General features: G+C 50.2%; 1 protein-coding gene across 1 annotated transcript in view; it reads left to right on the top strand.

The window, feature by feature from the left end:
• The first annotated feature begins 4,311 nt into the window (after window positions 1-4,311).
• Window positions 4,312-22,652, top strand: part of Ssh1 (slingshot protein phosphatase 1) — a 56,158-nt gene continuing 37,817 nt past the window's right edge. Inside the window, exons 1-2 of the mRNA XM_021163106.3 lie at window positions 4,312-4,442; window positions 8,412-8,452. Of these exons, the coding sequence (XP_021018765.1) occupies window positions 4,374-4,442; window positions 8,412-8,452 (110 nt within the window). The 5' untranslated portion in view covers window positions 4,312-4,373. The remainder of the gene's footprint in view (window positions 4,443-8,411; window positions 8,453-22,652) is intronic.

The raw sequence follows: 22,652 nt of genomic DNA, 5'->3' as shown, positions 1-22,652 counted from the left end.
CCTTGCAGCCGCTCCCACTCCTGGAAGGTCTCGCTGTTCTTTAGTAAATCTATGTTCCTTTTTTTCTTTAAAAAAAAGGATTTAGGGCTGGTGAGATGGCTCAGTGGGTAAGAGCACCCGACTGCTCTTCCAAAGGTCCAGAGTTCAAATCCCAGCAACCACATGGTGGCTAACAACCATCCGTAACAAGATCTGGTGCCCTCTTCTGGAGTGTTTGAAGACAGCTACAGTGTACTTACATATAATAAATAAATAAATCTTAAAAAAAAAAAGGATTTAAGCTTTAAAATTGTTTTATCTCGTTTTATGTGTATAGAAGCATAAGGAGGCCAGCATGAAGGTATCAGGTTCCCCAGAACTACAGCTACAGATGCCTATAAGCTGCCATATGGGTGCTGGGTACTGAAGCCAGTGGTCTGGAAGAGCAGTCAGTGCTCTTAACCACTGAGCAATCTCTCCAGCCCCATGATTACAACTTTCAGATCAAAACAGAATCAAATCAATAACACACCTTGCTAAGAGAGAGAGAGAGAAGCCGGGCGTGGTGGCGCACGCCTTTAATCCCAGCACTCGGGAGGCAGAGGCAGGCGGATTTCTGAGTTCGAGGCCAGCCTGGTCTACAAAGTGAGCTCCAGGACAGCCAGAGCTATAAAGAGAAACCCTGTCTCGAAAAACCAAAAAAAAAAAAAAAAAGAGAGAGAGAGAGAGAGACAGAGAGACAGAGAGACAGAGAGACAGAGAGACAGAGAGACAGAGAGACAGAGAGAGAGAGAGACAGAGAGAGAAATCACAAACCTGGTGTTGATTCTCTCTTTTTATGTTCTGATGTTTGGGTCCATGCAGATTCACCATACTAGTGTTGCTTTGCTAAAATGCCATCTCAGGCCGGGCGTGGTGGCGCACGCCTTTAATCCCAGCACTCGGGAGGCAGAGGCAGGCGGATTTCTGAGTTCGAGGCCAGCCTGGTCTACAAAGTGAGTGCCAGGACAGCCAGGGCTACACAGAGAAACCCTGTCTCGAAAAACCAAAAAAAAAAAAAAAAATGCCATCTCAGGGCCAGGGAGGTGGATTGGCCACCTTTGCTTGCTGTTCCTGCAGAGGAGCAGAGCTCCAAAGCTGGCAACTGCCTGTTGGTATGTCACCCCTCTTCTGGCCTCCACGATCATCTACATATGCATGCCATTACACACACACACACACAGACACACGAAAATAATAGCAAATCATAATAGTATCTGTCACTAATTTGTGAGAATATGTCTTGAAATATTTGGTACTCCTCCACCCCTGCCTCAACCCAATCCCAGCCTGCTCCCTGAGCCCTTTCACAGGAATATGCCTGGCTGAATGCCTAAGGTACCAGGTGATTAATACAGAGGTAATGGCATGGTATACAGCCTGACATTCTGTGTGTGTGTGTGTGTGTGTGTGTGTGTGTGTGTGTGTAGTTGGGGGCAGGGCTCTGGGAAGGCTCTGGTGAGGTGATGTCCAACTAGTGCAGGAATCTTTCAGCTGAAGGAAGAAGTAAGAGGGGGTGGAGCTAGTTTGAGGAAGGGTCCTGAGGCACGTTCAGGTAGCAGGGTCAAGGCAGCAGGACAAGGATTTTAGCCCCACAGGGAGCATGCTGTGTAGGGCCCTGTGGCAGGGGCGTAGGCAGAGGTGAAACCAAGAGCATTAGAACAGGCCCCTGCCATGGAATGGGGAGATATGGGAAAATTCCAGATCCACCTGTCTTAGTCGGGGTCACTATTGCTGGGATGAAACCCCAGGACCATAAGCAACTTGGAGAGGAAAGGTTTGTTTGGCTTGCACTTCCACATCATAGCCTGTATCTGTCCAGCGGCCACGGAGAACTGGGTACACCCGAAAGGGAGGCTGGGAATGAAACAGGAAGGGCCTGCAAGAGAAGAATGAAACCAAGACAAAAGATTTCTTTCTGATCGTGGCTCACAGTTTAAGTTTTAGCACTGCAGTTTATATAGGGGAAACCAAAGACCCATCCTTTGTTTCGGCTGGATTCTGTTGCACAACAGAAAGAGCGGCTCAGCGGGCAGTCTGCTTTTGTTGGTGGGCAAGGCAGGAGACTTCCACCCTGGTCGGAAGACTCCACCCAGCCCAGGTTGGTGAAAGACTGACTGTGGCAATTAAGGTCTGATTAGCCTGCTCAGAGCTGGGGAGAGGGCACAATAGCCCATTACTAAAGGAAGTCAGGACAGGAACTCAAGCAAGGCAGGAACCTGGAGGCAGGGACTGATGCAGAGGCCATGGAGGGGTGCTGCTTACTGGCTTGCTCCCCATGGCTTGCTTAGCCTGCTTTCTTATAGAACCCAGGACCTTCAGCCCAGGGGTAGAACCACCCACAATGGTTGGGCCCTCCTCTGAAAATCACTAATTAAGAAAATGCTCTACAAGCCCAGATTTTATGGAGGTATTTTCTCAATTGAGAAAATACCCTCCTCTCCTCTGACTTTTGCTTATGTCAAGTTGATATAAAACCAACCAGTGCATCATCTCTAAGCAAACCTAGGGGCTGTCTTCTCTGGGGATCCCCAAACATTCAAATGTGAATCATAAGAAGACCATACAGGCTTTGAGACCGGGAAGTCTCAGAATCCTGAGCCTGATGCTCCCAGAGGGCTGAGAAGGTCATCTCTGCTCTAATTGATGACATCCACAACTTTATGACTTTAGAACTGACTCCACAGAGATGTCTTGACCTCTGCAGGTGGTCAAACTGTGACATGCATATGTTCTCACACACACATACAAACATACACACACATATATACACACACACACACACTCATATGCACACATACTCACACATATATGTATACACATACATATACACATACACACATGCACACACACATACACAGATATACACACGCATACACAAAGCTGGCATTCTGGAACACTCGTGGTCATCTATCAGGCAAAGAATAGCTCCAAACAGAGGGGAGCCCTGCTGGGTGTTACCATTCAAAACCTGTCTTACTTAATGCTGAAAAACTGTGGCCCAAGTTCACAGACAAAAAGTGTACCCAGCCCTGTTTTGACATAGTTGACTTCTGAAAATGCAGAGGACACTCTGTGTTGACATAGGGGGCAGATATTGGCGCCATTCTCAGATCTTTAAAAACTGAGACTAGCAGGTGTGTCTGTTAAATATGAGCAACTGGAAACTTCCTTACATTGAGGTGTAACCCTACTGAAAATCCCCTTTAAGGGCTGGTTACATGGTACATAAAGGAGCCTGGCCACTAAGGCTGGTGACCTGAATTTGATTCATGCATGTATTCATACGCATATCACACACACAGAGAGATAATAATAAATAAAAATTTAAAAAGAAAAGACAATCCTTATTTGAGGATGGAGACTGTTGATACCCTCAAGACCTGGAAGAGGCAGGGAGGAGCCAGGTTTCCTCTTGGGCTTTGAGGATGGTGGAGTGGAACTAGAAACTTGTGATTAGCAAGGCTTGGGTACCACAAGAGGTCCAGAGTAGGGGTCGGGGCTCTGTGAAAGAGAAGTTTCTATCAAGTTGCCCAGTACCGCCTTGCTGGGGCCCCTCACCCGGCAACCCCTCCCTTACTGGCCCACTGGCAACCTTTCCAAAGCCAATGCAACACGCCCGCTCATCCCCGCTGCTGTCCCCGGGCAGGCCTCTGACCAGCCCACAGTTCTCTCTCCCTCCGTGGGTTAGTCCAGCTCACGGAAATCCTGCCTCTGAGCAAGCACTACTCCTTCGAGAAGCCTTTCCTCTCGCTACCCGCTAGTCTGCGTTTCTAGACACCAGAAGGAATTCGCAGATTAGATCAGCCCTTGGCGGTGCAGGCGTTGGAATCCAGGACCTTGAGTAGGCCGGCGGGGCACCCTGCTACTGGGCTACACCCCAATCCTATGCAAAGCAACTCTGCAAGCGGATTTCACAGTCCTGGGGATGGGGTGGGGTGGGGTGAGGCCCCGCACTTTGTATGAGCAGAGTAACTTTCCTTGAAAGAATAAATGAGTGAGTCTTTTACAAACTCTGGGCAGCTTTGCTCTGCTGGCCTTGCCTTCCGGGGCCTCAGTTTCCCTACGCTGCCCGAGTCTAGCGGCGGAGGAGGGGCCCAGGCCGGGCGGCTGTAGCCAGCGCGGGGGCGCGCGCGAGTGGACGTGACCGCGCGGCGGGGCCCGCCCCAGGCCGGCCACCGGCGCATGCGCATCACTGCCCGAGTGCTGCGGGCCCAGCAGACTCCGGAGCCGGGGAAGGGGGTGGGGGGTGGGGAGTTTGCGGGAGGGAGGAGGGAAGAGGGAGGGAGCGAGGGGCGGGCCCGGCGCGGCTGCCCGGCCGGCTGCTGGAGGCCCCGGGCCGGGCCCGCGCCGCGATGGCCCTGGTGACCCTTCAGCGCTCTCCCACGCCCAGCGCCGCGTCGTCCTCCGCAAGCAACAGCGAGGTGAGCCGGGCTGCACTCTCCCACAAGGTGTGAGGCGGAGGTGCGTCCGCCCTTGGGGTGCGGGCGTCCCGCGTCCCGGTGACTGAGCATGCGCCGGGCTGGGGTCTCGGAGGTGGGGGTGCGGGGCGGGGGATGCTTCCAGATTGCAGGGCACCAGGAAAGGCTCTGGTCCGCTCTGGGCTGCAGGGTCTCGGGGTGCGCTCGGGGCCTGAGCTCATGCTGCTTAATCGGGGTAGATGGGGACCGGAGCGTCCGGGTCCCCAGGACGGCCTGCCCCAGGCTGTGCTACCCCAGCCGGGCTCATCCCACCCCCTTCCCCTGATGAGCTTAAGGCCTCCGAGTAAACCCCGGATGACCCAGCCGGCTGCAGGGGACGCCCCGCTGTGCTGGGCTAGCCCCGCAGGCCCAGGAAGTTGCCAGCTGGAATCTGGGCCCTTTCCCCGGGTTGTGTGTCTGCGTGAGACTCGGCTCAGCACCCCTGCGTGCCCGTGTTGGTGCGTTTTGGGCTCGTCTTGCCGGGACTGGCAGGCATCTTTGCAGAATGGCTGTGAGGTTAAGCCTCCAGGGCCCTTTCTGTCTGAGACTCTTTCATGAGTTTTATCTGCAGGCAGAAGGTTCTGGTTGCCTCCTCTTTGCATACAATTAGGCAGGGCAACTGAGAAGTTAGATTGTAGTAAGGACTCTCTTCCCACACAGCTCGGTTCTCCTACAACAGTTTACAAAGTGCCTTTTATCCTTTTATCTTGTGTTCTTCCTAGGAAACTACGGGAGCTTAGGGAAGCAGGGAGGGGCAGTACAGGCCTTTGCAGCCGAAATTCTCTTCCTTCCTTTCTTCCTTCCTTCCTTCATCATGTAGTTGTGGCTGGCCCCCTGCGTCTGCGTCTCAGATGTTGTCAGTTCAGAAGTGCTTTCCACACCTGGCTCTCAGCCTGGATTTCTAGCCAACTTCCATAATGTTACGGGAATTTAACACCTGGTCGCTTCCTGTTCCTGTATTAGACACATTTCTAGGCTTTTAATCCTTTTATTTTTTAGTTGAGATGTAACTCACAGCCTGTGGCTTTACCTTTTAGAACTATGAAAGTCAGCATTAGTAGACACACCGCTCAGTCACTCAGTCCCACAGCTTTTCAGCGAGCGCCCCGCCCTTCTCAGTTACCGCTTGTCTTTGCTTCACCCCCACCCTGGGCGGCCCCTACTTCTCTACATTTGCCTATGCTGTAGTTCATATAACAGGAAATATGCAGTGTTGCCTCTGTCTGGCTTCTCCCTCTAAGCGTGCTGGTCTCAAGGTTTGCCCATACTGGGTCTAATCATTTCTTTCCTTTCTATAAGAATTCATTGTATGGGGGTAAATTTTTTTCAGGACACTGATTAGGACATTTTAAAAATCATTTTATTATTATTATTATTATTATTATTAATGTTATTTAGTACTAAATGTTTGAACCAGACCCTTGTGTGTGCCTGCCACTATGCACACTACCTACATTTTTTAAATTACATTAAGGTGTGTGTGCGTGTGTGTGCATGTGTTTGTCTCTCTGTCTGTCTGCTTCTGGGCATATGCAGGTGCCCACGGAGACCAGAAGAGGACGTTGGATCCTGCGGAGCTAGGCTTACAGGGGGCTTGTGAGCTGCAGGTTGTGGATGCGGGCATCTGCTTTTAGGTCCTCTGGAAGAGCAGCAAATGCTTTTAACTGCTGAGCTCTCTTCTGCAGCCCCCTTCCAGCCTCCATTTTAAATCATTATATGACCATGTCCCAATGACCAATTAACAGAAGAAAGCCAATGCTGAAAGTGTGAGGAAGCCCAGAGCCCTCTTGACTTTTACATCCTAGGCATGTGGAAGGTGGAGGCAGGAAACCCCCAGTACAGGCTGCATGGCCAGGCTAGTGAAATTAAGAATGGGCAAGGTGAGTGAGACCTTGACTCAATATGGAAGACACTGACATCGCCATCAGCCACATACACACACACATGCACATGTGAACACATACCAGTCACACCTGCAAATACACAAACCCTAAAATCCCAGATGGCTTTTCTTTAACTTGAGCATGCCTTTGTCACCTGGGAGGTTCCTGGGGTGGCTAAGCTGCCTTCCCTATGTGCCCAGGTCAGGACCAAGGCAGAGAGAGGAGACAGCAGGTGCTCCCTGTGCTGGGAGACTGGAACCCCGATTGGCTGTGCCTCCCGCCCATCCTTTTTCCACTTGGCTTCCTCTCTCTCTCTCCCTCCCCGAGTCAGCTCTTCGGATGGGCCTGGACTATTTCTTTGGGGATGATGCCGTCTCTCTCCGCTTCTCTGGCATTCCTGACCTTACATCACCTTTCAGTGGAAAACCTCAGATGGTGACTAAGAAGTCAATGGTTGTGGAGCCTGTGTCCTCTTTCCCCTAGTCTGTTATCGAAATGCCAGTTCTTTTATGAGTCAGGGAGACAGTGGTTTCCCGACAGAGCTAGGTTAGCAGTGAAGCCTGGGAAAACAAGGGAAATCACAGCTCTTGGCCCCACAGCAATCTTGTCCTCTTACTTTTGTTCCCCATACTTTCTGGATCTTTAATTATCTTGTATTTGTCCTTTTCATCTTGACCTTATTGAATTCCTTTGTGAAATCATGGGGAGCTGAGAAAGAGATACATAAGCTGTTTCGCCTAGGTGTATAGCAACGTTGTTTGGACAAATGTGCAAGGTCTGTTTTTCATGGGCATAGGCTAGTCTCCAGACACTTGGGACCAGGGCTTCTCAGCCTCGCTGCTGACCCTGAGACTCAGAGGTGGAGGCTTCTCCTTCAGCAGCATCCTCTGCTCCGCCCACTAGATGCCAGTAACACCCTCCAAAAAAATGCCCCAGTGGCCCTTGTTGAAGGAGTCCTTACATGTGGTGATCGCTGCTGCTGTTTGCTTCTGTCTGGTGCTGCAATGTGTGTGTGGGGGGTCTGCCCTGGTTTTTCCCTTCTCCTTTACAGCCCAGGAGCCAACGCGGTCCATTCCCAGTGTGTGCATCTATAAAGTTGTACATAGACTCTTCATATAAGGGGGACACCTTATGGAATACTCATTCTTGGTGGAAATGGTCTCCTCTTGATGTATATCCCATACTGCCCAGTTTCCTTCCTACCTTAGCTCTGGATCCAGTTCCTGCTGCCCTCGACCTCTGGCTGGATGGTCCCCAGTCAGTCTTGTGTCTGTCCTGGCTGTCACACTGCTCTGACGTTCTCTTCCACACAGTGGGTGCTTTAAAAAAAAAAAAAAGCCAACTCCCCCTGGGCCACCTTGTGTTTTCTTCTCATTTTGTGTTTTTGCCTAGAAAGGAGAGGTGGGGAGGGGAGTAAGTAGTGATGGGGTTAAGATATATACATTTAGAATTCAATGCCCGGATACCTTCCATGGCCAAAGTCTTGTCTGGTGTGGCTTTTTGTTTCGGTTTGGTTTTGGACATGCCCGCTTGCTGTGTGTTATCTGGGCTGCTCTCAGATCCCTGGGACAAACGGTTCCCCTGCCTTAGCCTGTTAGGTAGCCAGGGTGACAGGTGTGTGGACCTTCTTTGGGATGGAGTTTTTCAGTGGTATTCCTCCGGCTCACTGGTGTGCCTGGCTCCACAAAGAAATAGGTTTTTTTTAAAACGTAATCCCGTTTCCTGTAAAAACAAAACCAAAATGAGGCTCAGAGTTAGTGTGTTGTCTAGTCTAGGGCTTGAAAGAGCCTTGGGAAACAGAGCCCGTGGAGTCTCGGCTCAGGCGGCTGAGACAGAAATAGGGATAAACATTAGGAAACCTGAAAATGTGGAGCGAGAGTGACTCAGAGGAATAACACATCAGGTTGGCATGGAGAGGGCAGGGGGTGTGTCTCGAACACGGCAGCCTCCTTCCTGGATGCCTTTATCTTTGCCGGGCACTGGGGAGCCTGCTGTCAGAGCTGATAGTGGCGGCTGTGAGGTCACACACGTTCTCTCTCTTTCCCTGTAGTTGGAGGCTGGCAGCGATGAAGAGCGGAAGTTGAACCTCAGGTAAGCCCACTTGGCGTTTGTCCTTAGGTCCAGGAAGCAGGTGAAGAGCACTGTTGTGAGGTTGAAAAACGGTTTTATAACCGTGTCTTCAAAAACGGTGCTGCAAGCTTGTAATCTTACCAGAAGGGATTTGGATCTCTTTGAGTTCGAGGCCAGCCTGCTCTACATAGCACGTTCCGGGCCAGCCCAAGCTCCGTGGTGAAATACTACTGTAGAGATTACTGATTGTAGTACATACCTGTGATTCTAGGAGCTGATGAGGCAGGGTTGCAGTTTTAAGGCCAGCTTGGACTACATAGTAAACAAACAAAAAACCTGGGCTGTGTTCTTTGCCCATCACGTACAAGGCTCTGGGTCCATCCACAGCACCACGGTAAATGAACAATTAAGTAAAAATCGTACTTGCTTAGCTACTCCCTGCTTAGGGGGAGGAAGAACTGCTGAGCACACACAGCCTCAAGCAGGCTAAGCAAAGGCTCTACCACTAAACACCAGCAGCCTGTAACTGCCTTGATATGGGATGTCATTTGCAAAAGGAGGCAAGTAACTGTCTTTTTTCTGTGCCCTTCATTTCCTTTGTTGTTGTTACATGTGTGTAGGCGTGTCTGTGTCTGTGTGTGTCTGTGTGTGTGTATATCAAAGAACAGTTTGGAGCATTCATTTCTTCATGTGGGTCCCATGGATTGAACTCAGGTCCTCAGGCTTGGCAGCAAGGTCCTGTGCCCGCTCAGCCCTCTCATCAGCCCCTGATATATTTTCTTGCAGAAGTTCCTGTCTGTGTTTAACAATCATTGTACTATGCCCTCTGTTTTTTCATTCAGCTTTGTACAAGCTGCTACTTTTGAAGTCAGAACATCACTTCTTTTTGCTTGTTTTTTTTTTTTTTGGTTCGTTTTGTTTTGTTTTTCAAAATGAGGTCTCTCTGTAGCCCTGACTGTCCTAGAACTCACTCTGTAGACCTGGCTGGCCTTGAACTCAGTGGTCCATCTGCCTCTGCCTCCTGAGTGAGTGCTGGGATTAAAAGTGTCGTGTGAGATTGGGATTGATTGGTAGCCAAGCTCACTGAGACAGTTCTTAAGGGCTGGAAATGGCTCAGTAGTTAAGAACACTGGCTGCTCTTGCAGAGAACCTGAGTTTGGTTCCCAGCACCAGTGTGGTGGCTCACGACCACTCGTAACTCCAGTTTATATGACCTGACACCTTCTTTTAGCCTTGGTCATCATGCGTGCACGGGTACATAGAGATAAATGCAGGCAAAATCCCTAGGAACATGAAATGATAATACATTTTGTAAAATTCCCATAAGATGTAGTCACCAAGTGGGTGTGGTGGCAAATGCCTTTGATCCTGGTACTTGGGAGGCAGAGGCAGATAGATTTCTGAATTTGAGGCCAGCCTGGTCTACAGAGTGAGTTCCGTGAGTTCCAGGACAGCCAGGGCCATAAGAGAAATCCTTTCTTGAAAAACAAAAAAAGATATTAGTCACCAGTTACTGTATTCACTCAGGGGACACTAAGTCACCTGGACTTTTTTTTTTTGCCAAAAATTCAGACCTCCTTCTCTTTGCCCATCTGAAGTCTAGCTATATGCCTAGACTGGGCAGATCTAACTACTAACTTATTCCTCAGCTATAAGACCCTTCCCTACTTGTGGTTTCTCCTGGGCACGTGGTTCTGCTCCATCACGGCTTCCTCCTCTTCCTGTACTCTCTCCCATCACTCTCCAGAACCTCTTGTTGCACCTTTCCCTTCCACTGCCCAATCATAGGGTCCAGCCTTTATTGAGTAGCTAGAATGGCAAGAAAATTCACATGAGATCACATGAGTATGATCAGGGTTAGATCTGCTTCCTCAAGAGGGACTGTTCTTTGGGGAAGCAGAATTAACATCAGAATACAACAGTACCAGGGCAATTCACACCACTGAGTGCTGTGCTGAGTTACTGTGCCAAGTGCTATCTGTACCCAGTGCTGTGCTTAGTTACTGTGTTGAGTGCTGTGCTCAGTAATGCTCTCTAGTGTTCTGCCTAAACTCTTTTTTTTTTTTTTTTTTTTTTTTGGTTTTTCAAGACAGGGTTTCTCTGTATAGCTCTGGCTGTACTGGAACTCATTTTGTAGACCAGGCTGGGCTCAAACTCAGAAATCCGCCTGCCTCTCCCTCCTGAGTGCTGGGATTAAAGGTGTGCGCCACCATGCCCGGCTCCTGTCTAAACTCTTGAAGAAGCTCTAGAAACACGTTTGGCCTGTCTTTGGACTTTGTGCATTTGAGTGACGGAAGGGAAGCCTCTCACTTTGATCGGGAAACATGCTATTTGTGAAGATGACGTGGGCGGTAGGGGGTCGGGGGGAGCCCTGACCTGCAGAAAACAAAGTGATGGAGATTACAGCTACCAGAGTCTTGCCAGTCATGGTAGACTGTGTAAAGGGCTCTTCATGCCTGGCTTTGAGGCAGCTTGTGGCCCAGGTTAAGGTTCCAAGGCCGGAGACACTGGCTCCTGGGGGCAGTAATGGGCTGCCTTTTGCTGCACAGGCTGTGTGTAGGAGGAGAGCCAGTGGAATCGGAATCTGGGTGTTGGGTACAGGCCCGGAACTGGGAGGAGAACTTGATGAGGGTGGTGGGGCCCCCAGAGCCTCTGCAGCTTCCTGTGCCCTGCTCCTGTGACCCTTCCCTGGGGTCAGAATTCCTTCTACCCTCCACCCATCCATCCCTTCCTCTCTGGGCACTGGGCCAGGGAGAGTATTGAGCTAGCTTTAATTGCCCGTAATTAGCAGGATGCTTGAAGATGTTTATAGCCAAGAACATAAAGCTGTGATAAGAAACTGTGTCTGTCTGTCCCTTCTCACTAATAAAAGAGAAAGTTTCCTGGTTTGGCGCTTTGGGGAGGCCTGACATAGGATGGGGGTTGGTGTCTCTGTACTTTGACACCTCTGTGTTCCAGTGAAGTATTTGTGTGTGGTGGTGTAGGTCTGTCATCCCAGCTCTCCTAGAGACTGAAGCTCTCTGTGGCCTACAGAGTTCAAGGGTAACTGGGGTTACATTGCAAGACCCTGCTTAAAAACAAAGACAGCCGTGGGGGGGGGGGAGAACTTTCGAGCAAGTGTTGTACCTCCAGGCTGGTAGCCCAGGGTCCAGTCAGTCAGTCTGTCCAGATGAGTCAGTTCTTTTGGACCCACAGACAAGGAACCTGACTGAAAGGGCTTTAGGCAGTCCCAGGACCAGAACCTAGAACTCTCTGAGTTCACTGCCAGGAGCTATGAGATCCATCCAGGAAGAGCTAAGCCCTTTTCACAGCAGGATCCCAGTCTTTGTGGCCCCAGGGAGAACCCCAGGAGTGGGGTCCTGAGTTCTCCTGGTCCGGGGCGGGGCGTGCAGCAGGGAGTTCTGGCTTCTGCTCTTCCTTTTAGCCTGCCTCTCAGGCTTCTTGACTCAGAGCCTTGACAGCTCCCCTCCCTTTTCAGGAGAGGACGACGTCCTGCTTTCTAACAAGGAAGTTCTGGGGCCAGGTCTGGCCTCTGGCTGCTGTTCTTCACCAACACTGCTCATTTGCATCCCCAGACCATCCCACTCCCTAGAAAAACAAAACAAATGTGCCCAGGTGGTTTTATTTGAGGCAGAAGCTCAAGGGAGAGATTTCCCTTTGCTTTGGATTGACCCTGAGTGGTCAGCAACCTTTATTGTACTTCAAAGGTAGAGGGAAAGACTGGGAAGCTGGTGGGGTGGGTTGGGGTGGGGTGGGGTGGGAGTAGATGCTGCTGGCTGGCCCTCTTCTGTCTCCATTACTGTAGCCTTGGATTCCGCTTACTAGTGTCAACAGCTGTGGATTGAAGATTTAAATGCTACATTGCTGCTGGCATGTGTTTATGGCTAAGGTTTTGGCAAGGCCAGTAGCTTTTTTTTCTTTCTTTTCTTTTCCTTCCTTCCTTTCTTTCTTTCTTTCTTTCTTTCTTTCTTTCTTTCTTTCTTTCTTTTTTTAACTGTCTTTCACTAGGCAATACAGTGTAGTGACTTTTAACTAAACCCTTATTTTGGTAGTAGTGCAGATTGCTACAAAGTGTGCACAGCGGTGTGTTTGTTTTTGTGGGAGGGGGTATCCCCCACTCCCTTTCCCTATGCTACTGAGGGACAGCTGTACCGGTGTGCTCCCCCAGGGTGGTCTTAAGAGATTAGACTGACTGGTTACAGTACTTTGTTTGACCAGGTTTAGTCTTCTGGGTCTCACATCCTTTTGTGGTTTGTTTGTTTGTTTGTTTGTTTGTTTGTTTTGAGACCTTGGCTCTTGGGTAGTGCCATGGGCCCACACTGCTCCTGGACCCATCCCAGGGCCACCTTTTAATGCTCTCCTTATGGTCCTCCCTGCTTCTCTCTCCCAGCCCCCACATCTCTGTCTTTCTCCACCACCAACACCACCCCCCCACAGCTCCCTCCCCCATACTGCACATACTGTTTTTGGGTCCCACAGGACGTCTCCTGCTCCTCTAAGCCAGGTCTTTTTTCAGTAAGCAGACTCATTCATGGGTTCCCTGGGACCAGAGAGAGCAGGTCGTCCTCCTCTTGTCTCTCTGTGATGAAGGCAGGTCACCTGCCCCTCATGTGGCAGCTTTGTGTGATTCTTGTCATATCCCTCGGCTCCGGTGGCCCTGTTACTGATACAACCGGGTTCTTTTCCCATACATGGTATTTACATAGTTGAAAGGACTAAAGATGGGAGTCTGTTATCAATTATAAACATGAGAGAGAACACGCTGTGGGTAATGAGTGTATGGGGCCCTGAGTTAGGTAAGTCTGTGTGGATCCCAGCCCCGCCCCATTACCAGGCTCTTTACCCTGAGAAGTTCTGGCCTTTGCCCATGGGGGGAGGGGGGCTCATATGTAGACTAGAAAAAAAACCTCCTTGCCGGGCAGTGGTGGTGCGTGCCTTTAATCCCAGCACTTGGAAGGCTTTAACTCTGACAGCTTCTCTGAAGACCTTCTGGAAAATGCCAGGCATTATCTCACACTCAGCTGAAGGAGAGAGGCACTGAGGGGAGGCCCTCAAGCCTGCAGTGACCCCCTGGCATTCTTCATATGTACCTAGCAGCTGGCTTCTTCCGGAAGCAGCGTGGTTAAGACCATGGGAGTTGGTGAGCAGGTAGCCCTGCTGGCAGTGCCTCCTGGATCCTGGATCCTGATCCTGAGAGCCGCTCAGGCTGGCACGAGGCACGGGTGGTTTTGTGCCAGGTGGGACACTGGGGAGGTGACACAGCTGTGTCATCCCCAGAGTGTGGCTCAGGAGTGGGGTTTCCTTCTTCCATCTTGTGTTTCTGAGTCAGGTCCGCAAACATGTTCCTTAAACCTTCCTGCAATTCTTGTCTCCTGGCCAGTGGATTTCTGGGTCAGGGCAGCAGGCTTGGCCGTCTGGCTTGTTTGTTTGTTTGTTTCAGAGTTAAGCAAGGAACTCCCTCATCCCTTCTATCAGCAGTTCCCACACACTCCTTCCCCCGTGGTCTTGACTTGGGCTTCCCTAGGGTATTCTACTCTTTGTAACTGCTGGAAGTGTGACTGCCCTCTGTCTGTGCCCTACCGTGTCTCATTAGGCAAGCCTGTCCCACTCTGCAGACTGTTTGCTACCCGCTCTGTGGTACCAGTTTGTAGTCCTGAGAAATCAGGCTTGCCTGGCAGGGCCAGAGATGCTTGAAGGACTCTTCTTCCTGACCCTAGCCTCAGTGCTTGACGTGCCCTGGGTGTCTGATAGACAGCGGCGGTCAGAATGTCCATCTTGTGAACTGTGATTTGAAGGCTTGTGTTTCCCATCTGCATGGTGCCCTCACTGCAGACATACCCATTATATTCAACTTGTGTCTTCCCGTGTACGTCCCTGGTACACTTGGGAGGCCAGCGGAAACCCTCTGAGAATGTTTTTTTTTCCTTCTTTCTCTCTTCTCATCTCTGGGGATCTAACTTGGGTCATCAGGTTTGACAGCAATCGCCGTTACCCACTGAGCCATCCTGACAGCTTGGAAGATTTTATTTTAAATTCAGAATTTCTTTTTTCTTTTTGTCCAATTTTTATTAGGTATTTTCTTCATTTACATTTCAAATGCTATCCCCGAAAGTCCCCTATACCCTCCCCCCACCCTGCTCCCAAATTCAGAATTTCTTTTCAACATATATTAAACTTTTAAATTCTGGAGCAACATCCTGTACTGGAGCCGGATGAGGCAGCGGTGAGGAGTTAAATTGATTCTACCACCACTTAATTAAATTCATTGCTGCAGTTAACATGAGTTACACTTAAGTGTGGTTCATTAAATGATTGACATTCTGGTCCTTAGACTTTCAAAGAATCCCAGGGGACTGTTCTCATTCCCCCCACCCTACCCCCCACTCTGCCCCTGGAGCACGGGCGCTCACAGAGGTGCTTCTGTAGGCTGTCTTCACTCATGACTCTTGGGTTTTCATCCCCCAGTGAGGCTGGGAAGCCAGGCACAGTGACGGTGACATTCCTTCCATCATGGTGCTCAGGTTATAGAGGCAGGAAGATCAAAAGCTCCGAGTCAGCCTGGGCTACACAGATGCTGTCTCAGAAACAAGAGAAATGTGGGGAGATGGGTCAGCAGGTAGAGACACCGAGGGTTTAATCCCTGGAACCCACTTGGTGGAAGGAGAGTGCCAATTCCACAGGTTGTCACAGGTTGTCCTCAGAGCTCTACGTGCATGCTTTGACAGTTACACACACACATGCGCGCGCGCGCACATGCACACACACAAATAAGTAAAAATTAAATACTTAAAAAGAAAGAGAGCTGTGAGAAAGTGCCAAGAAGCCCAAGTTTTTGTAAAGGAGATGTCTGCCATTCAACCTCTGTCACTTCACTTCAAAGACAAGATTAGGTCCTGGCTCCTAAAGTCACCAGTCACCAGCCTCATTCCATGAGGTCACCGTGACAACTATTCTGTGTGTGTCTAATCATCCTCTAGGTTTGTAGCACTCTCGGGAGTGTCGATTCCCACAGTGAACAAGGTCAGACATTTTGGGTGTATGCCTGAGTCAAGGTTATGACCCATTCTTGTGGGACTTGGTCTGGCCCCTGGGAAATTGGACCCTGGGCTTCAATAGGAGGTCCTTGGCTGACACTCAGATGGGAGCAGAGCTGTCAGCACAGCTACAGCGATTACAAAGGGAGGACTTGAATCTCAGCTTTCATCTTTGGTGTATGCAGTCCTGTAGATGTAACTGGGAGCCGGCGGCAGCTCTGTGGTGACCAGGTGGCCCAGTTGATGCCCTCAAGCCTGAGGAGGAGGTGACCAGGACCTTCTTAGTGAAGGAGGAAAGGAGCCATTCTATAGGAGCCGGCCACAGGCTCCTGTTCCCAGCGTGCTCAGTGTGAGATGCCTTCCTCAACCGGGGTAGATGTGGTGACCCCTCTCTAGCTGGTTCAGTAGAATAATGGATGCCACAGAAGCATGTACAGTTGGCAGCAGATGGACTCTGTGTGGGCACAGTAGGGCCTCAAGTTGAGGTCTGCCCCACTTCCTTAACTTACCTGGGTGGCTGTGACCTTGTGCCACCTATCTGCTCTCCTCTCATCGTCCCTTGCTCTTGGGAGATTTAGAGGGGACCCTGGTGTTATTCAGCCTTGGTGTGAAAGAATGATTGTTGTTGTCCTCTGAGGTGTTATCCACAGCCACTCAGGCCACCCGCTAGCCAAAGCTCCCAGTGATCTCACCCGGGAAGACATTCACAGCCAGGTGGAGCCTTCCAGGGGAACCCCTGGGCTAGTACGTTTCCTCCTGAGTTCTGCTGACTCACGGGCCAAGGGTTTGAACTTGGAAACAAACGCTCTGGCTCACCTTGTTTTCTTCCTCTCTTTTCTGGTCTAGCAAAATGGTGTGTGTTTGTTTGTTTGTTTTTTTACTATTGTTACATTGTTTGTTTGTTGCCTGTCTGCATCTGCAGATGGGAGCACATGGCCCAACTTGTATGAAGCAGTCAGAAGACAATTTAAAGAAGGGCTTGTCTTCTACTGTGTGGATCCCGGGGATTGAACTCTGGTCCTTGAGCTCAGCAACAGGTGTCTTTAACCCTTGAGCGAGATGGGTCAGTAGGGCAAGATGCTTGTCAAACCCATCTAGGGTAAATGTGTGTGTGTGTGTGTGTGTGTGTGTGTGTAGGTCAGAGGACACCTTGAAGTCAGTTCTCTCCTTCCAACTTTGGGCCATTGGGTTTCAGAGAGCTAACTCATGTCCTCCAACCTACAGACAGACAGACAGACACACACAGACACACACACACACAGACACAAGTGCATGATATCAAAATGAAACTCTGGGCATGGGTAGTTACGAGAGTCTGGCCTCGAATCTGACTTCAAGTTTTCTGGTCGTCAAAGTGAAAGAAAAATGTACCCTTTACCCAGCCTTGAGTAAAACGTCTGTTGCCTGACTGGTATTATCTGTAAAACCAGCAAACCTCTGGTCCCAGCTACTCAGGAGTCTGAGACAGGAGTGTCACTTGAACTTGCCTAACCAAGACCCACCCTGGGTAACAGAGTAACCTGTATCCAAACAAAAGCTCAGGCTGGTCAGTTTCTCAGAAGAGCGCTTCCTCTCAAACACACCTGCACATAGATACCCATAAGGAGACCCAGGAGGAGGGACGGACGAGCCAGCAGGTTGACTTAGGTGTGTGTCTTGGGTGCCGATTTTGCCTCCCCATCATGCCAGTTAACCAGGGTAATCGCAGTCTTAGGAGGTAAATGTAGTAGTAGTTGGTGCCAAAGCTGCAGCCATGGCAGATGTCATGCATGTGTGGGATGGTGAGTCGCTTCCTGACAGGCTCCCGAGCCCTGCCCCTCACAATGGGAGAGACCCCGCTCGGGCAGGTTAGGTTCCCACTGCCCCAAAATGGTGGCCTCAGAGCAAGAAAGTGATAAAATTAGTTCTTAGGTGGACCAGGAAAAAGCCCTCTTAGACCGAGAAGCACTGGGCGAGCCTAGCACCCTGGTCTAGCTTGTGTTCTGGGAAACATCAAATGGAAAAGGGGGCCCCAGGCCAGAGACTACTCAGTAACCCAAGCATTGGAAAGCAAAGCCAGGAAATAGCTAACTTAAAAACGGACAGTCTGTGTGGTGTGCATGCCTGTAATCGCAGTCCTTAGGAGGTGGAGGCAGGAAAGTCAGGAGTTCAAGACCAGCCTGTGATGTATAGCAAGGGAGATGATGTTTTGGAAAACAAAACAAAACAGCAACAAAAAAGATGATCTGGTAAATGGACCAGAGTGTAGCACAGCTATAGGTTCACTACCACTGTGTGTGTGTGTGGGGGGGGGGGGGCATGGATTCTAAGGGGTTTGTTTTTGTTTTGTTTTTTTTTGGTTTTTCGAGACAGGGTTTCTCTGTGTAACCCTGGCTGTCCTGGAACTCACTTTGTAGACCAGGCTAGCCTCGAACTCAGAAATCTGCCTGCCTCTGCCTCCCGAGTGCTGGTATTAAAGGCGTGCGCCACCACGCCCGGCTTTGTTTTTTTAATTTTGAAAAATTTCATGATTATAGAAAAGCTATTCCAGTGATGTCCTTTGTAGAGGAGAACCCAGCTCAGAGTTGCTCATCGCACTTAACATGTGCTTTCCATGTGGGACCTTCCACAGTCCCTGAGTCTGATGACCTGGATACTTTGTTGCAAATTGCTCCTTGCACTTAACAGGTGCTTTCTATCTGGACATTTAACAGTCTCTTGAGTCTGATGACCTGGATACTTTGTTTCTATCATTTGTTTCTGTCCTTGTTGCTTTGTTTGTGTGAGACAGGGTCTCACTATGTAGCCCTGGCTAGCCTGGGACTCCCAGTCATCCTCCTGCCTCTGCATAATGAATGCTGGAATTAATGCTATGCTTGGCTGAGACCATCATTTAGAAATATGGTCTTTAAGTGAGTGTGTTAATAATTGCTTCTGACTAGACTTGGGCTGCAGCAGTGTGAGAGAGACTGAGCCCTTGATCCATGGGTTGCTGGACATCCATGCAATCTCTAGTGGTGGGATCACTTGGCTTCTATTTATTTATTTCTATTTTTTTTTTAATTTTATTTAATTGATCACTTGGCTTATTTACCACTAAGCATATTCTGGGGAAGATACTTTGAGATTATGTTAACATCCTGCCGTATCTAGGTACTTTCCAATTTAGTCGGTTCGTTAATGATGATCCTTGTTTTCCTGGCTCCGGACTTGCTGTGTATTGAAGGGTGACCTTGAACTCTGATCACCTGGGTTCCCTCACCCGACCGAGTGCCAGGATTACAGCTGTGGTGTGCATCACCACACCTGGTTTGTGGCGGGCCAGAGACCTTCATGATTGCTCAACAAGCATCCTACCAACCAAGCTATAGCCCCGGCCTCTGGTGGGTTGATTAAATATCCGTGTGGGCCCTTGTTTTTCCTTTTCATGTTTCAGACCTGTTACTTATGTTGCTAGCTGGGATCCTTGGATGTATCTTGGACACTGAGTCCAATTATCTGTTGGCAACAATTTGCCACCAGTGGGCCAGGGAACAAAGCTTGGGGTTTTGACCATGGACAAGGCACTGGTACAGAGAACTGTGGATCTCTGTTAGAGCAGCCACAGAAAGCTTCCGTGAGAATACCTGACATCAGATGTCAAGCACCCTGTGTGGAGATGGGTAAGGAGGCTGTGAGTAGAGACCTGGAGAAGTCGGAAGTAGACGGGCTCCTGAGGACCACAGCAGAGGATGCCCTGTGGGATGTAGGAGATCATAAATTAGAGCCTGACTCCAAAGTCGGATGAGCAAATGGCACGTGCACGGAAAGGCTAATTGTGACTGCTGGAGGTAGGTGGCTGGACACACGGGTGGTGACACACGGTGGGAAGCTCTAGGGCTATGGAGGAATGTCGTCCACAGTGATGAGGAGCCCTGCAGCCTGGGTGTGGGGCCAGAGGCAGGCAGAACACTCCCACGCTGTTGTGTTGTGTTTTGTGCTCTTGCAGGTTGAGTGGAGGATGGAGTGCTGAGGCCTGAACTCGGGGCTCACAGGAACTCAGCAGGCAGCCCGCCACTGTCTCCTTTTCCTTGAGACTCTGTAGCCCCTGCTGGAACTTAAGTAGACCAGGCTGGCCTCAAACTCATGAGACCCGCCTGCCTCTGCTTCCTACGTGTTGGGGGATTATAGGCACCACTATGTACCACGTGTTAATGAAATAGCAGTTCAGTTCCTTGGTCACTCTGACCACACTTGTCCTAGATCCTGGGAGGCTGAGGCAGGAGGATTGCTGCTTTAGATTATTATCCTTTTTTTCTCCCCCCGAGACAGGGTTTCTCTGTATAGCCCTGGCTGTCCAGGAACTCACTGCAGACCAAGGCTAGCCTCAAACTCAGGAATCTGCCTGCCTCTGCCTCCTGAGTGCTGGGATTAAAGGTGTGCAGTCGGTTCTTACGCTAGTGTGTTTCAGTCAGGGAATGAAGAAAGCCAGAGCCAGGGGGTCCTGGGGACGGAAAGAATGGAATCCCGGGAAGGTTGCATGTCAGTGACCAGTGAGTGTGGCATGGGGCTTCATACCTTAGGAAGCCACGACTCCCTAACGCGGCTGAGATCACCCATTTCTGAGGATTTTTAAGTTGTTTCAAAAATACTGCTTTCACGTGCCTGTTGATTCTGGCTGGCTGGGTCACTTCTGCTGCCATAGATTTCCCACACAATGCAGCCTCTATACCTCAACCCTCTGTCCGGAGGCTTGGGGCCTGGTGTACCCGATGAGGGAGGAGCTGCAGTAGCAGACTGCCTTACAGCTCCTGAGCGTCGTGGATGGACTGCCTTAAGGTTTGCAGATCTGTGAACCCCGCTCACTGGCTACCTTCCCTAAGCAGAAACAAGTCTTGCTCTTGTGAGCTTGCTGATAGTCGTAGCTGCCGGCTCCTGCCAGCTGGGTGTGAAGGAAGGCTATGTGGTTGGCTCGGAGAATGTCTCTGACTGTCTCTACAGTGCCTCTGGACATTCCTTCTCTCTGAGGGAAGCCCACGCCTCCAGCCAAACAATACTTAGCCCTGCAGCAAAGACATTAGCAACTGGCCAGGCCAACATTTTTCTGCCCATAACCCCTTTCCGGAGCGCCACGCCTTGCCTAGAATCCCAGTGTTCCTTCCTTCTCTCAAGGAGCAGTCTGAAGCATGAGTTGAAGATGTCTTTTCTTACACCCTGAAGAAGGCGTTTGGAACCAGGCCCTGCCATGTTTTGCTTAGAGGCATAAGATAGGAGCGGTCTAGGGCAGTGAGGGTTCTCTGGGACATTAAACATCAGGAAACTGCTGTGGAGAAACTGGGAAGAATTTTTCTCCAATTCGCAGCCTTTCCCTCATCTGTCTCCAAATAGTGTCTGTCTGTCTCTGCATCCTAAATTTCACTTTGCTAGGACTGGGGCTGCGAGTCTCTGTAAACCAGGCTAAATCAGCTGCAGATTGGGCAGCCCTGCCCATCCTAGGGATGGAGCAGGAAGAATGTGGAGTTGGGAGCGTCTCCAGCCCCTTCTGCTCCTGTTTGCTTTACAACCTGCAACAGTTCATTCTTCCCCCATCATGGATCTTTTGTCAGAAGAATGGAATTGTAAGAATTAGGTGTAGCCGTGGAGAGGCGAGCTCTCTAGACTGTAAAGAACTCCTCACGGTCGCTCTGAGTACCTGCAGGGACCATGCATTTGGACGCCAAGACCTTGTGCTGACAGATGAGTGAATGCACCACAGGCCTGTCTCAGAAGCTTAGAGTAGAGCCGGTAAACTTAATTCCTTGACAAAAGTGTTTGCCACCCATGTGTTAGGAAGAGAGAGCTCACTTCAGCCACCTGTCCTCTGACCTCCACGCATGAGCTGTGATGGCACACACATGTATACACACACACACACACACAAACATTTGGAATTAAAGGCGTGCGCCACCACTGCCCAGCGATACCTCAGCTTTAAGCAGTCCAGTCCATTGAGCACCTATTCTTTAGAGAGCCCTAGACTTTAAGCTTATATACTGTGCCTTTTTTTTTTTTTTTAGTGAGGTGATTTGTTTAAAAAATTCCTAAAATTAAGTAGCTTCCCATTCCCTGAGGTGTAAGTTGGCATGAATGATGCCATCTTGGTCTGCCTCACTGTTCTGGGGATGGATAAAGATGAGCCTCAGAAAGGCCTCTACCCTCTGACATCCACCAGAACGTTTTGTCAGCAGCGGGACTTACCAAAGGTCCAGTCTGCTGTCACTGTGGTCAATCCCGTGTCATCTAGTGTCTGAGTTCCTCTAGCAGTCAAGAGTGCTTGGAACTCTGAAGGTATTTGGCCAAAGAAAGTGTGTACAGTTCCCAGCCAAACTCTCTGCTCAGCGGCCAGGGACAGTCACATGACAGGAGGAGTTGGGGGCGTGGCATGACCGCCTTCATTGCATCTAATTGGGTTCATGGAAGCATTCTGTAGCTAAGCCTTCCCTGACTGGCATTGTTTCCCTGATCCATCCCTTGGTCTTGCTGTGTGTTCTGCATTTCGATGCTTGGAACAGGGACTGGGACACCATCTGTATCCTGGGTTCTTGGTGACACTGTGGTGGGTCACCATGGCTGGTGTGTGCAGAGGTGGCAGCTGTGCCTTAGTGTGGACTCTATTGGAGAAGGAAGCTGGGGGAGGGGGGGGAGGGCGGTCGGGCAAGGGGGCGGGGTTGAGACGTGGGGGGGGGGGTCAGTGGAGGAGTCATTCCCAGCTGTGAGGCCTGTGTTCCTGGATGAGCAATAGTTTACACATCAGCTGAATAAGAACCCCTGTGATTCACTTACCGCTCTAGTAGGACCCTGAATGACTACTTGGAGCTGGGAGAAGCTCCGGGCAAGACCTACAGGGACTCCTGACCTCCCAAGGGAATCCTCCCAGTGACTCCTGACCTCCCAGGGACTCCTGCTCAGTGCTCCTTTGCCAGCAACTGGCCCAGGTCCCCACTTCTTCCTGACTCACACCCATAATCTGTAAATTAATGCTCTCAGCACCTCCACCCCTTTGGGGTCAGAGACTTGTTTTGGCTTTGCAGCCTGGCCTGCTGGGACACCTCGTACCGCACCTCTCGAAGATCCTTACAGAAACACGCATGATCCTTCCCATGTGCAGTGTCCCCAGCTGAGGGGACCAGAATGTCACCAGGCACCTTGAGTGGCTATAAATGGTGACTGAAGCATTTTCTTAGGCTGTA

This window comes from Mus caroli, unplaced genomic scaffold, assembly GCF_978045245.1.
Source record: "Mus caroli unplaced genomic scaffold, Mus_caroli_1 scaffold_4, whole genome shotgun sequence".
In the NCBI taxonomy this organism is placed as follows: domain Eukaryota; kingdom Metazoa; phylum Chordata; class Mammalia; order Rodentia; family Muridae; genus Mus; species Mus caroli.
This window is presented reverse-complemented; position numbering and strand designations above follow the sequence as displayed.